General features: G+C 39.5%; 5 protein-coding genes and 1 non-coding gene across 6 annotated transcripts; 3 read left to right on the forward strand and 3 right to left on the reverse strand.

Annotated features, from left to right (window-relative positions):
* Nucleotides 1–977: 977 nt before the first annotated feature.
* Nucleotides 978–3,200, reverse strand: LOC107880137 (methyltransferase). The gene has a single exon (XM_016796897.2). It carries the CDS (start codon nt 2,716–2,718, stop codon nt 1,156–1,158), a length of 1,563 nt encoding a protein of 520 aa, XP_016652383.2. The 5' UTR covers nt 2,719–3,200; the 3' UTR covers nt 978–1,155.
* Nucleotides 3,201–7,729: 4,529 nt separating this feature from the next.
* LOC103342938 (CASP-like protein 4B1) lies at nt 7,730–8,923 on the forward strand. Its single transcript, XM_008246606.2, has 3 exons — nt 7,730–8,173; nt 8,275–8,410; nt 8,574–8,923. The coding sequence occupies exons 1-3, from the start codon at nt 7,860–7,862 to the stop codon at nt 8,763–8,765; spliced, it is 642 nt and encodes a 213-aa protein (XP_008244828.2). The 5' UTR covers nt 7,730–7,859; the 3' UTR covers nt 8,766–8,923.
* Nucleotides 8,924–11,472: 2,549 nt separating this feature from the next.
* Nucleotides 11,473–12,822, forward strand: LOC103342912 (CASP-like protein 4B1). Its single transcript, XM_008246577.3, has 3 exons — nt 11,473–11,878; nt 11,965–12,100; nt 12,365–12,822. Exons 1-3 carry the CDS (start codon nt 11,574–11,576, stop codon nt 12,554–12,556), a joined length of 633 nt encoding a protein of 210 aa, XP_008244799.2. The 5' UTR covers nt 11,473–11,573; the 3' UTR covers nt 12,557–12,822.
* A 609-nt stretch (nt 12,823–13,431) lies between these two features.
* LOC103342913 (putative WRKY transcription factor 26) lies at nt 13,432–15,812 on the reverse strand. Its single transcript, XM_008246578.2, has 5 exons — nt 15,465–15,812; nt 15,160–15,354; nt 14,424–15,049; nt 14,166–14,330; nt 13,432–14,054 (listed from the first exon to the last, which is right to left on the reverse strand). The coding sequence occupies exons 1-5, from the start codon at nt 15,735–15,737 to the stop codon at nt 13,703–13,705; spliced, it is 1,611 nt and encodes a 536-aa protein (XP_008244800.2). The 5' UTR covers nt 15,738–15,812; the 3' UTR covers nt 13,432–13,702.
* Nucleotides 15,813–16,889: 1,077 nt separating this feature from the next.
* TRNAQ-UUG (transfer RNA glutamine (anticodon UUG)) lies at nt 16,890–16,961 on the forward strand. The gene has a single exon. It is a non-coding gene; the product is annotated as a tRNA-Gln (tRNA).
* Nucleotides 16,962–17,087: 126 nt separating this feature from the next.
* On the reverse strand, nt 17,088–20,860 carry LOC103342914 (F-box/LRR-repeat protein 3). Its single transcript, XM_008246579.3, is given in 9 exon segments — nt 17,088–17,392; nt 17,495–17,746; nt 17,838–18,132; nt 18,479–18,608; nt 18,691–19,084; nt 19,173–19,231; nt 19,234–19,279; nt 19,603–19,728; nt 20,049–20,860. Coding segments are annotated over 9 exon segments (2,028 nt in total). The 5' UTR covers nt 20,715–20,860; the 3' UTR covers nt 17,088–17,332.
* Nucleotides 20,861–22,321: the final 1,461 nt, after the last annotated feature.

Raw genomic sequence — 22,321 nt, forward strand, 5'->3', positions numbered from 1 at the left:
TACGACTCTTGGTTTCTAGATATATCCATTGTCAAACATATATATTTTTAAATCTAGAAAACACACGAGAGGTGGACGGTTCATGGTGAAGAAGAAGATTAGGATAAGCCCAATTGTAGTTGTATGGGTACATGAACAAGTTACACAAGCCTAAGAACTTGTTTTGGGCTGACATGGATGAGATGTCAATTTTGATTACGAGGAGGAGGGCTTGAATTAGGGTACAAGAAGGCGGACTCATTATTATGATTCAATTAGCTTAATTCACGTATGCTTACACCTCTGGTTTTTTAATTTTAAATATCTTCATGTTTTTTTCACTGCTCAAGCGTTGGATGAAATTGATTGTTAAGGATTGCTTTGATATGTTGGTGATGGAAATGTAAGGTGACAACGATGCAGAATTTGGGCTGACAACAAGGGTGATGAGGAACAAAACATGTGCTAAATGCTAAACCCATGTGCAGAGCCATGTCAAGAACAAATTGGTGGCAATGGCATTCAACCAAAATTATGAGGCTCAAAGTCGGTGGTGACCCGATGATTGAGTCAAAGAAGTCAACATGATGAAGCTTTCCCTGTTTGAGCCGCAAACATAGTCTTCCCTACCATGTAATATGCTACAGGCTACGTAGATTATTCTCTTAATTATCTATCAAGATCCTATTGCAATGATTGATTGTGTTTCCAAATACTGTGAAACTTAACGAGCAATATTATTTACTAATTAGCTGCTTATATGGTGCTAAAAAAATTTAAAGCATCTGAAACGAATTTAGAAAGTTTGGTGTTATTTACCAACAAAAACAAGTGATGCATGATCATAGCTGTCCTACCGTTTTTGGGCCTTCAACTGCTCAATCAATCTTATGAATCCTTCCTTAAATCAGAAGAAGCAGATTTGTCTAAAACAGAAACAATCAAATGTGCCCATATTCATGTAACCAAATAGAAGATAAAACACAAACTAAATCCAATGGAAGAAACAGAGCTTTTCTATATGATACGGAGTAATGAAAATTTCATTTTCCAGCTGCAATTCTTACAACAAACAAATTTCTGGGAAGCTAAAGTTTTTCTTTTTGAAACAAAATTACAAAACTATAAAAAGAAAAACATGTCTGGACTATATATAACCAAAGAAACCTGTAAATTTCACCACCATTGGTGAACAAGAACTCCACTTTGCCTCAGTGAAGTGAAGAGGTCCAAGCATTGACCATAAGTTTTCTCATACTTTGAGCTCCTCTCACCGGGGCAACACCTCTGCCACCTATTGTAATGGCACTCCAGAAAAATCTCATCAATCAAACAAATGGCTCCTGTCTCAAACAGCCTCGGGATCAAATCGAATTCGGTCCCTTCCACATCCATCTTCATCACCACGAAATCCTTCTCCGAAAAGGTCTTCTTCAACCAATTTGCGAAATCAAACCCCTGAATTTGATCCACCTCCCCATTAAACCCGCCATCAGCCGACTTCGCCGGCTGAATTCTCCCCATACCTCTGCCTTTCTCCTTCACCTTCTCGCCCGGGTCACCGTTAATCTCAAACGACAGTGTTTCGTTCCTCACCCAAGCTGCATAAGGCAACAAAGTAACCCTCTTCTTCAACTTGTACTGCTCATGAAAAGTTTTATCGGCCTCAATGGCAAACACGTCGAAAGTCTTGTTCTGTTTTGGGTATTGCTTCTTGAACCAGCTGCCAATGCTGGAGCCATAGCCTCTAGCTCCAACATCCACATAAGCATACCGCTTCTTAAAGCTTATATCCGCCATTGCTGGAAGGTACTTGACATTCTGTATATTCTTCTTCAAAGTAATCCATGGCTTCAACGGCTCTGTTTCAATCAAAGGCTCGGCTTTCCTGACCAACTCTAGCTTATGCCCAGGAACCGAGCACTTATTACCCAAATTGCCACCACCGTTCTCAATCCTAGTATTGCTCAGAAGCTCAATCTCACCATCATCACACTCCTTCTTCAACACCATCTCGCGAATTTTGGGCATGGAATCATCGAAACCCTCGACGTCGCGCGAAGTCACGAGCTTGCAGCAATTGAACAAATCAATAAACGAATGGAAGCTGTAGGTGTCTTTCGCGCCGATGTGGACCACCGCAATCCCTTCGGGCTTCAGCGTCCGTACGATCTCAGCGGCGAAATCCGACGGCTTTGGCGACTTATCGAGTCTGCCTCCGCCCGAGAAAACGAAATCAAAACTATTGTCACCGAACGGTAAACGGTGCGGGTCGCCTGGAATTACCAGAGGCCTCGAGGCTTTCTTGAAAATACCGACGGCGCCCTTGACGCCGGACTCTCTCAGAGCGTACACGTCATGCCCGGTCGGGGTCTCTACGCACAGAGACTTGGCCTTCTGGGAGAGGAAGCCTTGCGCCATGAGATCTTGGAAGACGGAGGAGTAAAAATGGATGGCCTTAATCCAGTCCTTGCTGGTGTAGAGATCCGGTAGCGAGGACCCCGCCGAAGTCGAAGGTACGGCGCCGTTTTTGGCGGCTATGGCCGGACCGCCGGTTCTCGCAATAACGAAGTTGAGATTTTCAGGCAGAGACAAGAAGCAGAAGTTGCCGAGCTTGCACGACTCGCCGGTGACGGTGACGACGTAGGCAAAACGGCACAGTACGATCAAAACGCCGAATAAGAAGCAGCGTACCAGAACGTTCTTCAGAAGGCCTGGCTTGCCTGCGGTTGGCTCCATCTCTGTCAAATATACACCTTTTTCACAGAAACAAAAAGAATAGAGAATCCTGGGTTTTTCTCACAACCAATCAAAGAATGAATTGAATTTCTGAAAATTGAATAATCGTATTGGAAGAGGAAGAAGGGTTTAGTGTATGGTTTAGCGAGAGCAGAATCGAGCGGAGGTGTGGTTGGCTCCGATCAAGGCAGGTGCTTTTAAAAGAGAGTTGCAGATCTTAAAACTGTGGTGCGGGGAAGGAGGATGGTCAAAGCGAGAAGCCATGGTTGGTTTTTTGTTAGCAGAAAGATATTTTATTTCTGTTTGGGAACGGAGAGCGGTTCGAAGCCATGACTGAGAGAGGTTTTGGCTTCCTGAAACTGTGAAAACTGAAAAGACTGCGTTGGACTGTTAGAGAAGACGTAGAGAGATAAACGGTGCGTGGGTTAGAGAATGACGCGGTCGCTCTCACACGTTTAGGACACCGGGAAGAGCCGGTTTCGCACGCCTGGGAAGAAGCTGCGTGGAAGGCCTATATTCGCTGGAAGCTTCTTAACGGGCCATGATTTGGTGATGTTGCCCTTGGATTATGGGACAATTTCGAGATTGCCATTACAACTTGCCATGTTAGATGGTTTCGTGTAGGGCCTGATTGGCTGTAGACGCAACCTGCCAAGGGAAAAAACGAGTCCGGATTGAGTTTTAAAACGTATTGGCCCGGCTGAGTCTCCTGTTTACGTTATTGGAAAATAAAATTTAATTTAGTTGGAACCTCTTTTTGTATTTTAGTTATAATTTTTCGTTATTGTAAAATTTGTTTATTTGGCATATTTTACAATTTAACTACGCGCTCTCTCTCTCTCTCTCTCTGATTTTATCACATAATAAATCACGTGAGGATAAATAAAGAGAAATGTGACCTGTTATATGCAAGTTGTTTGATTATAAAGTAATGCATTAATTTTAGATGTCAAAAAAGATATTATGCACTCTTCTTAGTTTATAATGTAATCTATCATTTATGTTTTATGCAAAAATATATATTGACTATTTTAAAGTGTTAATAACTTTTCCTGGATTCTAAAGTTAATCTCCAACAATCAACGCTAAGCTAAGAAGGGAGATTAATCAAAGTCATCCAATGACCAAGTACTACTGCCAAATTGGAAATTGGGGGCCATGCTGCATGTGATGACAATAAATGGATTCTTATTAATTATATATTAATCCATGATTACTCCCATAACAGGTAATAATGTTAAGAATCTTATGACTGCAATGCAACCAACAAAGTCGCTGCAGGCATAAATAAGAAGAAGAAGAAGACGATGATCAAATAAAGGGTTTTTTCCCAAAAAGATTCCAAGGTGGGTGGCAGGCAAGAATAACAATTTGAGCCTTATCTATCTCCAAGAATATCCAAAACAGTAAACAAACACAGTACTACTCCAAAACAGTAAACAAACACAAGTCAAATTCTGGGAAGCTGATTGCCCAAGCAAAGCAATTTATGAATAAATGAAGAAAGGAGGTTGGGTATGTAGTTCACCGGATCACCCGGTCACCTCATCGCCCACAGCGCTGGAGGCTCTTTTTCTGTGCCTGCGTTGAGGGGCGCCACCCACGGGTAACCGTATGCTTCAGTGGGCGCACCGAACGCCGCAGTAGCCGTTGTGCTTTTTTCTAGGGTTTTGCCTTTTGTTGTTTTAAGGCCCACAGGCCCCTACCTATTATGCGATTTGGACCATTCTTGCGGCTTTGTTTGCCTCTTTGGGTCCACAACCGTTTGTAAAGTAGGAACACGACACGCGCCGGTTGGGTTGACAATTGGCACAGCCAATTATAATTCTGGAATTGGAATTTCTTTTTTAATTTCAGTTTTTATTTAAAGTAATGCTACACTTATCACATTATTATCTTATATTTCTATATCATATAATGTGCATGTCTATATCATATGTCATATCAATTAAATTAATAAAAATATATTTTAATAAAGAAAATTAAAAAAATAGAAACTAATATTTTACATGATGTGATATGTACACATCAATCACTATATTATATGGTATAAAATTATGATATAAAAAATATGATAAGACTAATATTACTCTTTTATTTATGGATGCGAGTTGGCATGGTGTTGATGTATTAGCGTGAAACATGGGTGACTGGAGGATTCCTACGGCACCGTTTATGGTGGCGTAGTTGAGAGAAAGAAGATGTAAGCTCAATGTTGTAGAGTGGCTGTGAGACAATGCAAGAAAGAAAGAGCCAAAAGAACAAAGATCGAGGAGGTCCACATGTCCCGTGATATCTAAGTGCAGTTGTAAACGACGCCAGATTCAACGCCCTTATTGACTCCTCGCTTTAGCTCCTCCTGACTTGACACTCCCTTCCTTATCAAGTTATCATATGTATGCGAGCACATCCTAATAAATTTACATCCTTATTATCATCAACATCATCAATTAAACCCCTTTTTCCAACTAATTATTGTAAATAATTAGCATGTTTAAGTACTTTGGAGCTTTTTCTTTTATCATTGGACAATACGTGTGAGTTGTTTTTTATACAACAAGTTGTAGAACTACCAAGAGAGTTTGACTAAAAAGAGAGAGAGTTATATTGCTTGGAGAAGAAGGTATATGTCTTTCTAGTTTTGGATAGGGTTCATGTATATTGCAAAGAGAAAGGCATCTATCATCCTATTAGCCAGCTAGGCCACAACATCATTCTATGTCCCTTTCTTTTCTTTTCATTGAGGTGATTCTATTCATAATTAAACAAAGAATATAATGTTTCAAGTCTTGAGTAGAGAAACTTACCTATCTCGAGAATGTCACTTTAGAATCATCTTAAGACAATCATATATCGTCATGTATTTTAACTTTCTCACGTGCTAATACGTGATTAGTTTAGAATGCCACCACTTTGACATCCTTATTGCGTGGAAGTATAATATAGTGAAAATTGATCACACATAAACCACGGCCTTTATGATCTTTGGTTTGCACAACTATATCTGATAATTACAGTTTCCACAGTTAGCGTCCATTCAATCCAATTCAATTTTTTGTCCTTCAATTCAATACTTGGCGGAGGAATTGATGTGCTCAAGATGGAGCCCATGTGAACATTTTCAGAATCGTGTTTCAACAAGAACGAAGTCAACATCACACTTTGGCATCGAACATCAATTTTCGTTTGTATATGTATTGTGTGATATCTACTCGGTTTTGTTGTTTTGCAAGGAGCTGCCTCGTGATACAATACCGTTGAACTTTGGTAGTTGTAGCAACGAACCACAGCAGCTTGAGCTTCCTCTCCTAGACCCCTACATTGCTCTCCAAACCCTTTTCAATGATCAATCCAAATCAAGAGAGTTAAAACAAGAATTAACGAACACCAATCGGGTGTTAATTGGATTTACCCAGATTTTTGGTGCGCTTCCAAGTAAGTAGTCATGGATTCAAACCATATGGTATATGTGTGTGTGAGTTTCTCCTCTTCTTTTTTTAACTTTGACAAAAAAAAAAACGAGAATAACAATCAAAGCATCTAAATTTACCGAAGAAAAATGGTCATGTTTTGGGAATATGATTCTGAAAGGCCAAATGAATTCAAAATTTCAAAGGGCTCATTATCCATGGCCATGTATGTCACTCTTTTCCTCTTGTACCTTACCAATTATCCGCCGAGATAGAGATTGATTCAGTTACAAAGTTGTGCTTAATTAATTAAGAAATGGAGAAAGATGCAAGATGGGGTTTTTCACACCTTTCTGTGCTCTGCTTTGTATGTGGTGTAATATATGTTGGGTCCTTTCGTTCCTTTTTATATAAAGGAGAATTTGTTCAAATACAAAAACCTTGAAAGATCCATTAAAAAGACGTGAGTTTGGGAATACGATTTGTTTGTTCTTGGCGTCATTGTATTTTGGCAAATTGTTAGAATACCAAAGGTATACAAGGTGACAGTTCGTTCAGAGCAAAAAGGAATTTACCTCTGCACTGCATTTTATTTTGGCGGGTTGTCACGTCTCTCATGTAGGAGCAATTTCGACATGGATGAAATCGGGTCACACACATGAGTGGTGATTGATGCCCTTGTTGTTATCCAGATTCACCTTAAGCTAGAAACTACAGCTACGAATAAGCAATTGGTTCCCTTTCGAGTGTTGATGAGATGTCTGACTACAAATGAGTAGGTGTCTGGATGGTGGGCCTGGGCCTTTTAATTTCAACTGATAAATAATGTCGGATGTGTATTAGAAACCAAATCGTATTGAATGGACAAACAGACTACTTTTTTTTACTTTATGAGAAAGGAATTTTTGCTTAATGGGACACACAACCATTATTACTAACTAATCTTGGTTTGATGTGACCTTAATGACCTACGTGGGCCCTGGCCCATTATTTTATGAACTGGGTTGCTCAACCCATGAGTCTTAGACAACACAATTGGGCTTGGCATACTCAGCATTGAACAACAGGAAATTGGTTGCATTGTTTTTATGGGCCTCAGGCCAGATTGATACAAGAACAGATATCATATGACACCATTTACTCACAAACTGCCTTTATTTTTTGCCCTTTCCTTTGGGTGGGTGGAGCTTGGAGGAGCTGAATATGTACTTCCCCATTTTTCTTTTTGCCAATAGGTAGGAAGGGGAGGGGGACTGTACAGTAAATGGGTATCACAAGATTTCAATAACTCTCATGACCCTATATACTGTATACAGGCTAGCAATAGTAGTTCACAAAGCACATAAACGGCTATAAGTCCTTAGTATACATACTAGCAATTGGGCTTCGTACATCCACAAGCGGCTCCAGCAAATTCCACAACATTTTTTATCAGTGGAATCATCGACAAATGCCAACCTGGCAGGAAGTTAGTTAGTTACAATCGCCCAGCCGTGCACCAACGAACTATCCGATCTCATGCAAAATACCCCACACAGTCCCATAAATGCGACTCGCAAAACCAAACGCTGACTTGTAACTTTGATTTCGCTCCCATTTCCCTAACCCTGTCTTCTCCTCCCAAACTTAATTCGAAAGCCTACAGAGAATTCCAAAAGAAACACGTGGTCTTGTGGTCGAATCTGCCGCCTTATTAGGAAAAAAAACACACACACACACACCCCAACGATCATGACAGGTCAAAACGACATGTCACCCAAACGACAGGAGCACGCAGGATCCCCGCCGCCGCCGATGGTGCAGACTGCTCCACCGCCTCCACCGGCTGCTGACGTGGAGAGCCAGACTCCGGCCCACGCCCAGACTACGGGCACGGGGTTCGGAGTGCCAGGGATCCTGCAGCGATGGAAGAGAGAGGACTCGTTGAGAAGAGGTTCTCTGGCTTTGAGGGGACTGTCTACGGTCTTCTCTTTTCTAGCCTTCATCATCATGGCCAGCAACAAGCACGGCGATTTGGAAGACTTCAATCAATATGAAGAATACAGGTATAAATTAATTCATAATTTTGGTGTTTATTTGAATTTTGGTACACAACTGGAAATTGGAATTAAATATTATATATATATATATATATATATATTTGTAGCTATGTGTTGGCAATTGCGATTCTGTCGATGCTGTACAGCGGCATGCAAGCAGCGCAACATGTCCACCAACTCTCCACCGGCAGAGAAGTGTTTCAGCGCCGGAGATCGGCCTTGGCTGACTTTATCGGCGATCAGGTTAATTTAGTTTAAGTTTTTTTCCTTTTTCTTGGTACGTAAAATGTATCTAAGTTGCAATTATGCCAAAAAAAAGAAAGAAGGTTCTTGTGAGTGCCAGCTAAGCTAGCTAAGCAAAAAGGCCAAATTTTGATTTCTTTGTGAGTTGCTTTGCTTGCTGCAGATTATGGCATATCTGTTGATATCGTCGTCCTCATCGGCAATTCCGATGACAAACAGAATGAGAGATGTACAAATCGACGTATTTACAGACTCTTCAGCAGCCGCCATTAGCATGGCCTTCCTAGCTTTTGTTGCTCTTGCCTTATCGGCTCTCATTTCCGGTTACAAATTGTCATCTCAATCCTACATCTGATAGATTACAAATGGCTACATTTGTTTTTATGGGCCTCATGCCACATTGACAGAAGAATCATATGACACCATTTACTCACAAACAACATGTCAACCTGCTTTTATTTTTATTTTATTTTTGTTTTCCTTGGGTGGCTGGAGCTTGGAGGAGGAGCTGAATATGTCAAATCAACACATCATGTGCTTGCCAATGTGTTTGGTGGTGCCACGCTGTATTTCCCCCATACTAATATTGCAAGGTAGACCACCATTAATAAAACAATGGCTATCCAACCAAAAAATAAAAATGAAAAATATTGTTTCTATTGATTTTCGATCGAAGCAGAATTTGTATTTAGATATCGCATTGTAGTTAGAATGTGCAAGCCTGTTCATTTGGCATGAATTAACATATTCTCTTGATTAAAAAGGCCAATTTCAATTTCAGTAGACTTTTAATTGGAGGATTCCAATAACGTACGTGAATCTAGTATAATGATTGGACCTAGGGATTTTACAGTTACGAGTTAGGCATTTTAACTATTCAATCATGAATGCTTAGAGAAATCCTTGTCTATAGTGAATGATTGAGATTCCAATAAAAATGAGTAATCTTTTAATATCAAATGAATCCAACAAGTAAATTCATTGAGTCTTGTAAGGGTCTTTTTATTCCAACAGCCTGGCGAATGGGCTTGGGCAAAAAAGAAACAGTGAAGCTGCCTCAGTTCGAGTTTAAGGATCATACCCCAAGAGTGTTTCGAAAGGGTAGCTGAGCCTTAGGAAACACTTTGATCTTCTTCACCAATAAAACCAACAATCGCTTACAGATAAATTCTTGGCTTGACATGAGAAGCTTAAGGCATGTGAGCTGAGCATTCATGAGTTTATCATGTGAGAGAGAAAGAGCTGCGATTTCCAGAAGAGAAGATGGGAGGAGATGGAAGAATATGGCTCGAAATTGTAGGGGTTTCAGGGATGAGAGATGATGATTGCTCTCTAGATGTGTGTTTATAGAAAGAGAGGAAGAAGATGAAAGCATGGGTGGCTTTAGCATATTTCCAGCAGCTTGACGAAAGCTTCATCAAGCTCCTGGGTGATTTGACATAAGAGAAAATGGGAAGCAATGGAAGAACAAGGCTTGAAATCGAAGGGTTCAAGAGATGAGAGATGATGCTTGCTCTATTTAGATGTAGGTTTTGAAAGAGAGAAATGAGGAAGATGGAAGAACAAAGCATGAAATTGAAGGGTTCCATTGAGAGGATGTTTGCCTTCGATGAATTCTCATGGTTACTGGGAGGCTTGCAACAACCAAGATGAGTTGTCTTTGCTGGGTAGAAAGTGGCTCCTTTTATAGGCACTGAAAATCTTAATTTTATCAAGCCACCCTCTCCAATTTTCCTTCACTTTCTTCCATTCCATCTTATTTGGTGAAACTTCCCTAGCCTGAGCATGTAGGCATGAAGCTTTTTGGAGTTCCAAGGTCCTTAGGCAGCTGGACTTCTCCATGTGGGTGAGGAGCCACCCACTTTTACTTCTTGTTTTCTCACCAAAGCTTGAAAAGGAAAGAATGAGTATGGGTGCTAGTCAAAAGGTGATCAGCACGAGTTTGGTTGGTTTTGATGGTTTTGACAGATATGCTAGATATTTTCCACGATGCTGGGTTGGAGCTATTGGTATTTTGTTTCCTAGCGGCCTGTGAGTTTGCTCAAGTTGCTGGAAACAACCTATTTGGATCAAGGTGCTGGATATTTTGGCTGATGTGGGATTTTTCCAAGTGTTTGCAAGTCATTGGATATTTTCCTAAGCTACTGGGCCACTCCTTCTGTCATACTTACCCATATGTTTGGGCTCAATAAATGGGCTCGAGTTTTGGTGCTCCCAAGCAGCCCAAAACTTCTACTTCTTGGCCCATCAATGGGCCTCGTGAATACTCGTAATCATTCATCCCACAATCTGCTCAGTAAACCTCATGCATTTGCGTAGTTTGGGCTCACTTAAGTTTATAGCGTGGAATGTTACTTAAATAAAATTTTCCACTTGGTGTTGTACTAGACCTTGGGTCAACAAGTCCCAAACTTCTATGAAAACGTTTCAAATTTTAGAACATAAATCGTATATACACGCTATTCATAGTGGTTCACAAACACATAAGAGAAAATATATTTCACGGAATACCCATTTTGTGTTTCCACTTGAGATTTTTTTGTTTTATTACCTCGTCAAGTCCGTGTCAAACATATTCTAATGAAAATTTCGTTTCAAATTTTAGAACATAAATCCTATATACACGCTATTCATAGTGGTTCACAAACACACTCCAAGCCCTGGCCTGGGCTGTAGCGGTGGAACCACTCTAAGCGGCGATAAATCTATACACGCTAACAGTCGCGGTTCGTATAGCAATTTCTCCCAATGATGAGGGGACGGACTGTCAAACATTTGTGATCAGTGGAATCATCTACAATCATTGGTCTGCAGCTCCAGTCAAATGCCAACCTGTCAGGAAGTTAGTTAGTTAGTTACAATCGCCCTACAGTGCACCAATTAACTATCGGATCCTATGCAAAACACCCCACAATCCCTTAAATACGACTCATCGAATCATTGTTTGCCACGTTCGGAATCCCAATTACAATGTGCTCCAATCACTCACGCGGGCCAATGGTTCACTCGGGCGTGAGCGCGCGAAGTGAAACCCACACGGCACGCGAAACTGCCAACAAAACCAAACGCTGACTTGTCACTTTGATTTCGCTCCCATTTCCCCAACCCTTCTTCCAAATTCCAAATCCAATTCATTCCTAACAGAACACAAAGAAAAACGATCATGACAGATCAAAACGGCACGTCGCCCAAACATCCAGAGCACGCAGGATCTCCTCCACCGCCAGTGGTGCCGACGGCTCCACCGGCTGCTGATGTGGAGAACCAGACTCCGGGCCATGGTCAGACTACGGGCACGGGGTTCGGAGTGGCGGGGATCCTGCGGCGATGGAAGAGAGAGGACTTGGTGAGAAGAGGCTCTCTGGCTCTGAGGGGACTGTCTCTGGTCTTCTCTCTGCTGGCCTTCATCATCATGGCCAGCAACAAGCACGGCGATTGGAAAGACTTCGATAAATATGAAGAATACAGGTAATAATTCCTCAATTCATTTCATAATTTGGTGTTTATTTGAATTGTGTGCAATCGGAATTAATATTTTATATCTATATTTGTAGGTATGTCCTGGCAATAGCGATTCTGTCGACGCTGTACACCGGTGTGCAAGCAGCGCGACATGTCCACCAACTCTCCACCGGCAGAGAATTGTTTCAGCGCCGGACGTCAGCCTTAGCCGACTTCATCGGCGATCAGGTAAATAAATTAATTTTTGTTTTAAATTTTTGATCTTTTTCTTTTTCTTGGTAAAATGTATTTAGAATATCAACTTATTTGGGAAATTAGAATTTTCTGATGAATACGCGTAAATTTCCAATTGTGGCAATTAAAAAAAAAAAAAAAAGGTTCTTGTAGTGTGGAGCTTTGGATGACGAAATTGGTAAGAGGGCCTTACATGAGTGCCAGCTAAGCGAAAAGGCCAAACTTTGAATTGTGGGTTGATTTGCTTGCTTGCTGCAGATTATGGCATATCTATTGATATCATCAGCGTCGTCGGCAATTCCGTTGACAAACAGAATGAGAGAAGCGCAAGACAACATATTTACAGACTCTTCAGCATCAGCCATTAGCATGGCCTTCCTCGCTTTCGTTACTCTTGCCTTATCGGCTCTCATTTCCGGTTACAAACTGTCATCTCAGTCTTACATCTGATAGATTGATATTGAGGGCAATAATTCTTCCATGTTGCAGGATTTTTTTTTCATTTATTTATTTATTTTTGTGTGTGATATAGTTTCATTTATCAGCTAGCTGCAGAAATGTGCTGTAATTAAGTGCGTATGTACACAGCCCCATATGTAATTCTTGGTTTGGTTTTGAAGGAAGGCATTAGGCTATTGTGCATAAGACAATGAGATGTATCTTGTTTTACACGTGAATAGATACTTTGCTTCTCTCCAATAAGGAAGTTTTAGAAAGAGACTGTGCCTTTCTCTTTTTATTATCGAAGAGACTTTTTGCTGTTGTGAACCGTTTTATTTGACAGTTTTTCGTTTTTTTGGGATAAATCGGAGATGGGGGTTCGAACTTTAAACTTCTTCCAATTGGAAAACTGATCAACTAAAGAAATAAGGTCAAATACAATGAATCTGGTTTTTCAATCTATTAAGAAATTTGATTAAACATGGTTAGGATATATCTGATGTTTTTAATTATGTTGAACAAACAGAGAGAGTTTCTTTCTTCAAGTTAACAACATAGAAATGATGATGAATTGTTTGGCATAGAAAGCTAAAGTTGGCCAAGTCACTCTACAGTTGAGAGTGAGGTTGAAAGATTTGGGTTGTCTCCATGTGTTTAAACAAATTGGAAGAGTCAGAAACTTTTCCAAACATTGCAAGGCTTTATTTTTGTTTATTCTTTATGTTAAGTGCTCTGGAAAAGCCATTTGGGAAAAGTAAAAAGTTGGAATTACATGCTTGAGCAATCTCAAGTGTTAAATCACCTGCTGTGCCATGGAAAAGCCAACAGGAAGGGGGAAAAAACAAAGAATGAGAAACCTATTAGCTTAGCAGAAAAAAATTCACTTCTTCCAAATTCAAGCAACCCTTTATTCAACCTGTTATTTTCTGTTCTTCCTAGAATAATTATAACATGGAACAAAAAGAAAGAGGCCTTATCCTCAAACAAATAAACAAATGCAACACATGCCAGTCTTTACATAATTAACCCTTCGAGAACTACTTCCTCAGGAACTATACATTTAAAAAAAAAACTAAAGTCTAATTAAATCTTGTCGTCTTGGTTTCACCCCTAAACACAAAGTGTAACATTTGATTCTGATTTGCACGTCAGCTTTTAGAACTCCGGAAATCCATAACTTCCTTCACTTTGCAACATTTTGAGGGTATAGGGTGATTGCCTTTCTGTTGTTGGCTGCCTTGTATTCTGAAGAGAGCTGAGGTAGCTCAAGTTCGAATGATTAGGCAAGGCTAAGGGCCTCACAGCCATGGACACATTGCTGTTGTTGTTGCTGCCATTATCAGAACCAGGTCTATTTCCATTGCTATAACTGCCGCTGCCGCGCGCTGCAGGAACATCATGGTTGTGTTTCCCTTCGTATGTGGTGATCACAGCCCTTGTATCATGTGAAGCTCGCTCCACATGTTTCCTCACCGGACAACCTACCGATGTGCATTTGTAGTAGCTCCTACAGATTGGAAAAACAATTGATTAGGTTAATCAGAAAAGTTCAAAAAGTGTTTGCTAGTAATTAAACTCAAAAACCCAAGAAAGCTAAACAAATTTATAGGATGGTTACCTTGGATTTGGATTTCCCTTCACTACTTTCTGTCCATATTTCCTCCATCTGTACCCATCATCCAGAATATCTATTTCGCTTGTTGTCTGCACTACAATTCTTGGCTCTTTTACAATTCTACTCCCAGCAGCTGAAAAGGGCTGATCGTTTGCATTTTCTCCCTTCCTGCAAAATATGAAAAAGTACATTTAATCGTCTGCAGTTTTGGCAATAACATATACACAATTCACAATCGAAATCACAAGTCTATGCACTTACCATCTTTTGGCCTCAGGCTCATTTTCATCTTCAGCTCCTCCTGAATTACTTAGTGGTGAGTTTTGTTCAAACTCATCCTCTCCAATTGAGGCTGAAGAGTCCTCCTGCATCGTGACAGATTCCATTTTCGGATTGGATATTGTTGGCACAGATTGATCAGAAATGCCATATGAAGAACCCTGAATTGACTGAGAGGTTGATCTTCTTGTAGACTGAGGCTTGGGATGGTTGTGACTTCCCTTGTATACAATTTGAGTGATATGTCCATCCAATGATCTCTCAACCTTTTTTTTTGTTGGGCAATTCGGATATGTGCACTTGTAATAACTCCGCGGATTTTCGCTGCCCTTCACTTGTTTCTGCCCATATTTTCTCCAATTGAACCCATCATCTGATTTTTGTTCTCTGACAAATTGAGAAGATTGAGTGCAATGTATTGAATCAGGCCTAGGAGCCCCACTAGGTCCATTGGTCTGCATATTTGTTTGGTTTGTGCCAATCTCTGGCAAGATGATCTGTAGTGGCTCAAATTCAGACTTAACTCCTGTCTTCTCTGTTAAAGAATCAGCTTGCCTTGAGATTCTGTTGAAATCCCATGGTTTCTGTTCCGTTTTCAACGATTCTTCCTGTTCACATAAGAATGATTAAGTCTCAGAACAATTACAAAAAATAAGGCTTCCAACTGCACAACTAACTTGTAAAGATAACAGAATGAAGAGAATTAATTTAGTCTTACCACTGAAGCCATGTTTGAAGAAGCTTGAATGTTAAAGGATGAGGATGATGTTGCAGCAGGCCTTGTTTCTGGTTGGAAAGAGAATTCAGAGAACATTTTCTGTTCCCTCTCCATTCCTTGCTGGGTTTCTTTAGAATTACTCATCCAGTCAAAGATTTGACTAGAGAAGGCTCCATTTGTTGGAGATTGAAGAGTCTGAAGAACAAACACAACACAACACAAAAAACCCATCAGTAAACAAAAACGAAAGAACGAAAGAACGAAAGAACGAAAGAACCCAACAACATAATAAGTTTATAACTTACATTAGAGGAAGATAGGAACATGGGTGAGCTGAAAAAATCAGTTGGGCTAAAAGCTGGTGTTGAAGCTAAGTACGAAGAAGGGGAAACAGGAGGAGGAGACATAGGCAGAGAAGGGGGCTGAAGTGACTTGAATTTTGGGATTTCAATGCCATTTCTGTCCATTAAACGGTCTGAAGAATAGTCTGAAAGTCCCCAGTTAGTTCTTTCCTGGTCAATATTGGTGTCCATGTTGTTCATGTTACTTGTGAGGAGGTGAGTGAAAGAGGAAGTCATGGCTTTTGAATTGAGGAAATTGAGAAGATGAAGAGAGAATAATTTATAGAACAATTTAAAGTGTTGAATGACAGAGACAAATGTAAGAGAGAGAGGCACGGCGATGAGGAGAAAGCAGACAGAAGATGAGGGCTTTGGTGTGTTGCCAGGGTCTCTACGCTCTTTCTAAGAAGCTAAAAAGATGTTTGACCGTGGAAAAAGAAATTTTTTTTTTCTAGTCAAAGCTTGTGGGTTTGACTTTGACTGCCCTGTGCGCACGTAAGTGGCGGCTGATTATGCAGAAGCTCTGTAGTTGGAAGAGGCAGCTGGGATCTTTGTTAATGCGATAATTGATACATTAAATTCTGTTTTTTTTTTTTTCATCAGAAATTTGAAGCATTGTAATTATTTGCACATTATGATTTCCTGCTTGCAACGTTTGAAACTTCAAACGAATTTGAGACAACTTTTTTAATTTTTTATAGCTACAGAAATGTCATGTGCTAATAAAAGCCTCATTCCATTCCCATGCATCCACATACACCAACACAGAGATTTTACATTGTCTTTGTTGGTTTATTTTATTATTTTTTTCAATTTTCTTTGGTAATTGACAATGAGATGTCACCAAATTAGATTTTGGTTCTTGCTTGATATAATGTATTTGAATCTGGACAAAACCCTCCTAAGTTATTGAATTCTGAGGTTCTTCTGATGAAAACATATAATATTATATATACAAAAATGATGATGAATGGATTGTAATACTAATGATTGGGGTAAGGGGTAAGCAATTATTATATCATAATAGACAAATCTATACACACAAAATTATGCAAAACAAAAAATTTAAGATGATAACTGACCATACAGCTTTAAAAAATCCACAGTATAAAAGGTATAAATACCCTAATTGTCGAAGCATACCATAATTTAGATTTTAGAGGGTCTCCACAGTAGTAAAAGAGTAATGCTAGCTTACCACATTTTTCATACCACAATTGTACTACCTCTCTAATAAAGGTGGAGCCTACCAATACAATGGGGCCCACATCTATTAGAGAGGTGGTACAATTGTGGTATGAAAAATGTGGTAAACCTAGCATTTTCCGTAGTAAAAAGTAACTTAGTTCGGTAGAGAAATAGCATTAATTGAAGTATTTCAAATAAAAAGGTTCTGTAGTGTAGTGGTTAGCACTCTGGACTTTGAATCCAGCGACCTGGGTTCGACTCCCGGCAGGACCTTTTATTGTTTTGTTTTTTTTGGCTTTGGACGGTAAAATGGTTCATACGATTAACGGAGATGTATAATTGTGCCAAACATATTGATCAGAACGGCTTCATTTTAATGCGACTCAGATGATTTTGAACTTTTCGAAAATAAAAGCCACCCTTCCTTTTTCATTCGAGAAATTATATACGTAACAAATGTTGTCCAAATATATGTTAAAAATTACATAACAAATCCCCTGTTTCTCAAAGTTTCAAGAGAGAGAAGAAAAAAACACTAGACATCCTCATGCCAAGAACTTGGCCTTCTTCACAATGTGGAGCCTTAAAAAGCCTGAGCATCTCAACCTGAAGGATTGTGGGAAAAACTAATTGGTCATTGACTCTCATTGCAATTGCATGATATCTTCCAACTGTATTTTCCAACACTGAGGGTCGAGTTCAGCCTGTCAATCATACAAACTGAAGTCAATATGATAATCAAGTATACTAACAAGCAACCATTGTCAATTTTAATGTCTACATTAAGCTTGAAATTAAAAGCTTACTCGGAAGAACTTGTCTCTCCACTGAAACACGCAACCACGTGCTTCTAAATGTTCGAAAAGAGCTTGCGGTAGCAGTGTCTTGAAGGTTGCCTGGAGCTTTACTTTTGTTAGCCCCCTGCAGGCTAATAAAGCAGCTGCCAGCCCACTAGGGCTCAAGCCTTTCAAGTGTAAGATGGTTAAGCTCTGTAGGCAACTGATACTGGCTAAGGATAACAGCCCCACATCTGTAACAGAGCTATATGACAAATTAATCTGCAAGAAAGTATGAATGGACTGGTCAAATGAAACTGTCGTTCTCCGGTGAACTGTTTGGCTCCAGAAAAAGCAAGAAATGAGAGAGTACCTGTCTAAGGTTCTGAGAAAAATGAGCAAGCGGAATCATCCCAGCATCATCAATGCTGGAACACTTTTTTATGTCCAGCTTGGCCAGCTGCTTGCATCCCACAGCAATTGCTGCTAGACCCAAAGATGTGATAAGAGGACATCCTCGGGTTTCAAGGGTGTTCAAGCTTGAGCATTTTGACAATGAGATTAATGAACTATCGGTAATGTCTTTACAGTAGGCTATATTAATCATCTCGAGTCCAGGGCAACCACTTGCAACAGTTGAAATGCCTGAATCTGAAATTCCTGTGCACCTGAACAAAACAACCGCATTCAGATTAATTCCTTCTTGTATCAGTCTCTGAATTTTTTTACACAAACACGTATTTGGGCAAACACCTAGAAGAGGTTGTAGACAGGATGGGATTTGTTTCCTATATACATGATTTATGTAGGCTTTTGAAGACAGAGCCTTTTTAGATAATAATATTGAAAGAGAGAGTTCTATTATATTTTCTGTGTTTTAGCATGCTTTAGAATCAATAAGACCTTGATTAAGCACTCCGCATTTTCTCTAGCAGATTGTAAATCTATTGTTGCTCTTGCTTGACCTACGCGTTACCTTGCATCATAAACATTCAGAAATCATGAATTACAAACCTGTATAGATCGAGCTCTACAAGCTTCGAGCAGCACATTCCAATGTTTGCAACTCCCTCATCAGTAATGTTCAGGCAAATTCCTAGTTTTAAGCTGGAGAGATTGGAACATCTACAGATGGACTTCAGACCTGCAAATAGAAGGAACTTACATAAGTATGGAAATTACAGTAGTGCTTAAAGAATTACACTAAGGTTAAGTAAGGTAAAAACCTTCATCATCAACTTCATTATCTGTTATGTCAATCTCCTCAAGAAATTGGCATCTCTGTCCAATGAGGACAAATGCTTCTCTAGGAACCAGGGTACATGACTCCATCCTAAGAGAAGTGAGTGCGGTGCATGAATTTGTAATGTGGTCAATAGAAGCATAAGTTATCTTTCGGCAACATGTGATGTCCAGCTTCCGCAGATCCTTATGTTTTGTCAGAAGGGAGGAGAGACTCTCATCAGTCACCTCTGCACATTTACTTAAGCTCAGCTCCCTTAACGACGCACACCAGTTTCCGATGGCTTTTAGTCCAGCATAGGTAACCGGGCAATCATCTAACTTGATTGACTGCAACATTGGAAGCTTTTTCAAACTGTCGGCAAGAGCAAGAGTCACCTGACCACCAGTGCCACCACAGTGCAAATTGTGAGCTAAGAAATTACAATATAACTATTACAAAAACACTAAGAAAGTCAGGACTTACAGGAGAGCCATGTGACAATATGATTTGCTCTAGAAATCCACCGCTGCCGCTAGTTAGGAGGACAGCCCAACATGAGTAATGTTCTGACAACTTGATATGTCAAGTTTCTGTCAAAAGTAAAACAAGTGCAGATGTCAAAATTTGTAGAAGCCGAAATGCATTCTGACAAGTAACAAGCAAGAAGTACAAAATCTAAAGGCTGTTGGTCCTTTTTTTAAAATTATTGTCTATACCAACTAGCATCAAATTAATTTTGTCCAAACCAAATCATTTCGTGTAATCATAGAAAAGATATTAAAAGTCGAAGGTTTTAACTTTTTAGTAGCACATATGACAACCACAATATAATTATACAAATGTTATGTTATTAATACAAGATGCCTAAGACAACAACAGGGGCCTCTGAACCGAACCAGCTAAGAATAACTACCTTAAGCGACTTGCACCCATGTTTGAGGCCTGAAAGGCTGTCATCATCGATACCAAAGCATCCTTCTAGAACCAAATCTTCAAGATATTGTAACTTGAAGATCGATGGTAAGCATTTGTCTGTGATCTGCGAATCAAGAAAAACAAATCATTATGAAGCCACTCAAAATCAAAGCATACCTACCGATCATCTTGATACACAATGAGACTTGAAGATTGGAAAAGAAAATTAAAGTCGACCAAGACAAAGATCCAGTCTTTAGAATAACATAACACAAAAGCAGAGTGCTTGTCAAAGCAAAACAAGATTAAATCGAACAAAAACAAAAATTACGATTCAGGGTATAAAATTAACACGAATTAAATCAATGAAAACAAGAATTTATCTTTCAGGGTATAAAGTTAACATTAAAAACATGAATTAAATCAACAAAAACAAGCACTTACCGGCAAGTAAGAGAGATCCAAACTTCGAATATCTTTACACTTGACAGCAAGCAATCCCACCCCCAAGTCACCAACACCAGGACACCATTTCAAGCTAATCAATCTCAGCTTCCTACACCCAACTGCTATACACCCAACACCCATATCTGTGATCTGCTTACATCTCCCCAACCAAAGCTTCTCCAAGTTCTTTGCTTCAGCCAAAGCCGCAACCGCAGAGTCTCTGAGCTCAGTGGCGTTTGACAAGTCGATCTCCACCAGATTCTTGCAATTCAAGGCCAAACTCAGCAACCCAGTTCCTGAAAAGCAATTGGACCCTGAAAGATCGATTGACCGGAGGCTAGACATGCACGCATTTGAGATGGTGGTAAGAGAAGTGTCTGTGATTCGAGGGCAGAGCGTGAGATCGATGTGGGAGACATGTGGGTATCGGTTAAGGACTTTTGGGATGTGCTCTGAGCGTAAAGGCTTGAGCTTCTTGCGGTGCTTGGCTTCTATGGCGTAGAAGGACTTGCAGGCTAAAGAGAAAGCCTTTTTGTCAATTGGGTTTTGGTTAAGAAAGTCTAGGATTATGAATATGATTTCCTCTGAGAGAAAATGGAACAGATGGTTGTTGTTGTTGTTCATGTTGCTGTTGAATGTTGCAATGGTTCTTTGCCTCTTCATGGTTTTGGAGGTGTCTGAAACTTTTTGGGATTTGGATGAGAAAATGAGAGTAGAAGAGGTTTGATTTTTTTATAGGTGAAGATGGAGAAATAATGGTTTTTGAGGCTTTGAAGTAACCGTTGGCAGAAAATCTGGTTTTCGGTTTGGGTGAGTTGGGTAGCTGAGGAGGTGGGGAGTGAAGATGAAGAAGAACTGAATGACTCTAATGGCCTTGTGCTCTCGTTCATAATAGCTCTTTCTTTTCTTGTTTGTTTCTTTTGAAAGGACTATTTTAGCCTTCATCCCCAATTGGCTATAGTACATATTTTTTTTGGGTCAACATATAGTATGATAGTATTTACAAGATGGCCCAGATAACAAGATAAAATCCAATAAAATAGACTTGTGTTTTTTGGGTATAGAAGTCGTAGGGAGGATGATAGTTCTACAATGAGGAGCTCAAGCGTGGAATAGATTAGAGAATTTGTGTTTATATATTTTGCTTAGAATTGCAATGACTTAGTGTTTTATATATTTATTGTGAATGAGAGTATAAATAATCAATTATTGAAATTATAACTGAGCAAGCATTCTAGTTAAGTGCTTCAATTTTTATGACTTTTTCTTCCATAAGATTTAAACTAACAACTTTTCAACAAAAGAAAAAAAAAAGTAAAGATTTCACCAAATGGTGATTGGCGCTTGTGACTTTCTCCTTAAATGTTTGATTGTAATACACCCAAGTCAAGATAATTAGATGAAAAAAACAAAAGAAGGGGGAAATTTTGGTAATATGGAAAACAAGGGGTAGTTCGGTCATTTAGGATGTCAAATGAGACTCCGTACCGTGAAGGACAGTGAAGGACGGGCGGTAATTAGGGAAGGGAGGCGGGGGTAGTTTAGGTATTAAAAAGTCGTTTTCTTATCTCTCAAAGCAGCTTATTTGGTGGAGGACCTATGTGAGGAAGGACAGATTCAAGTGCAGACAGTACGAACAACCTGACAAAATAAATAAAATAAAAATGAAAAATATATATAATAAAAAATACGCAAATGGAAATAAGATATTCGAGTAGATATTGCCGTACTTATATAGACTCGTTTACGTAGTACAAGCCTTACTCAGATAAGAACGGTTGGAGAGAGAAAATTTAAAAAGCTACAAAACCAACATAGTCAATTTTCAGAAACAAAATAAATATTTTTTCTTTTCTTTTCCAGATATTGGTCTCAGGGAGGTTGTGACTCATGCAGGGCTATGTGGGCTATTTGTGTTCCCAAAATGCCCCTACTGTTTTTTATTCTATTACAGTCATGCCCTTGAGCTAGTGCTTTCATCCAGGATTTGCAGATGATTTGCGGCTCATCTGCACTTCACATGTTGAACAAGATAATATCAGAATAATTTTTTATATTTTTTTCCTGATATTATCTTTTGCACAAAACTATGATATGATCTGAGGAAAGTATTTTGAGAAGACCTAACAAATAAAGGCAGTAACTAGAGAAGAAGAATTTATGAATAAATAAATGATATAGAATATTGTGTGCTTCAGAAAAAAATCTTATTGCGGGATGATTCTACTGAACCTGCCCATGTGCTGCTTGAGCTGGCCAAAAGCATAAAT

The sequence above is a fragment of the Prunus mume genome, linkage group LG1, assembly GCF_029339155.1.
Source record: "Prunus mume cultivar Tortuosa linkage group LG1, ASM2933915v1, whole genome shotgun sequence".
In the NCBI taxonomy this organism is placed as follows: domain Eukaryota; kingdom Viridiplantae; phylum Streptophyta; class Magnoliopsida; order Rosales; family Rosaceae; genus Prunus; species Prunus mume.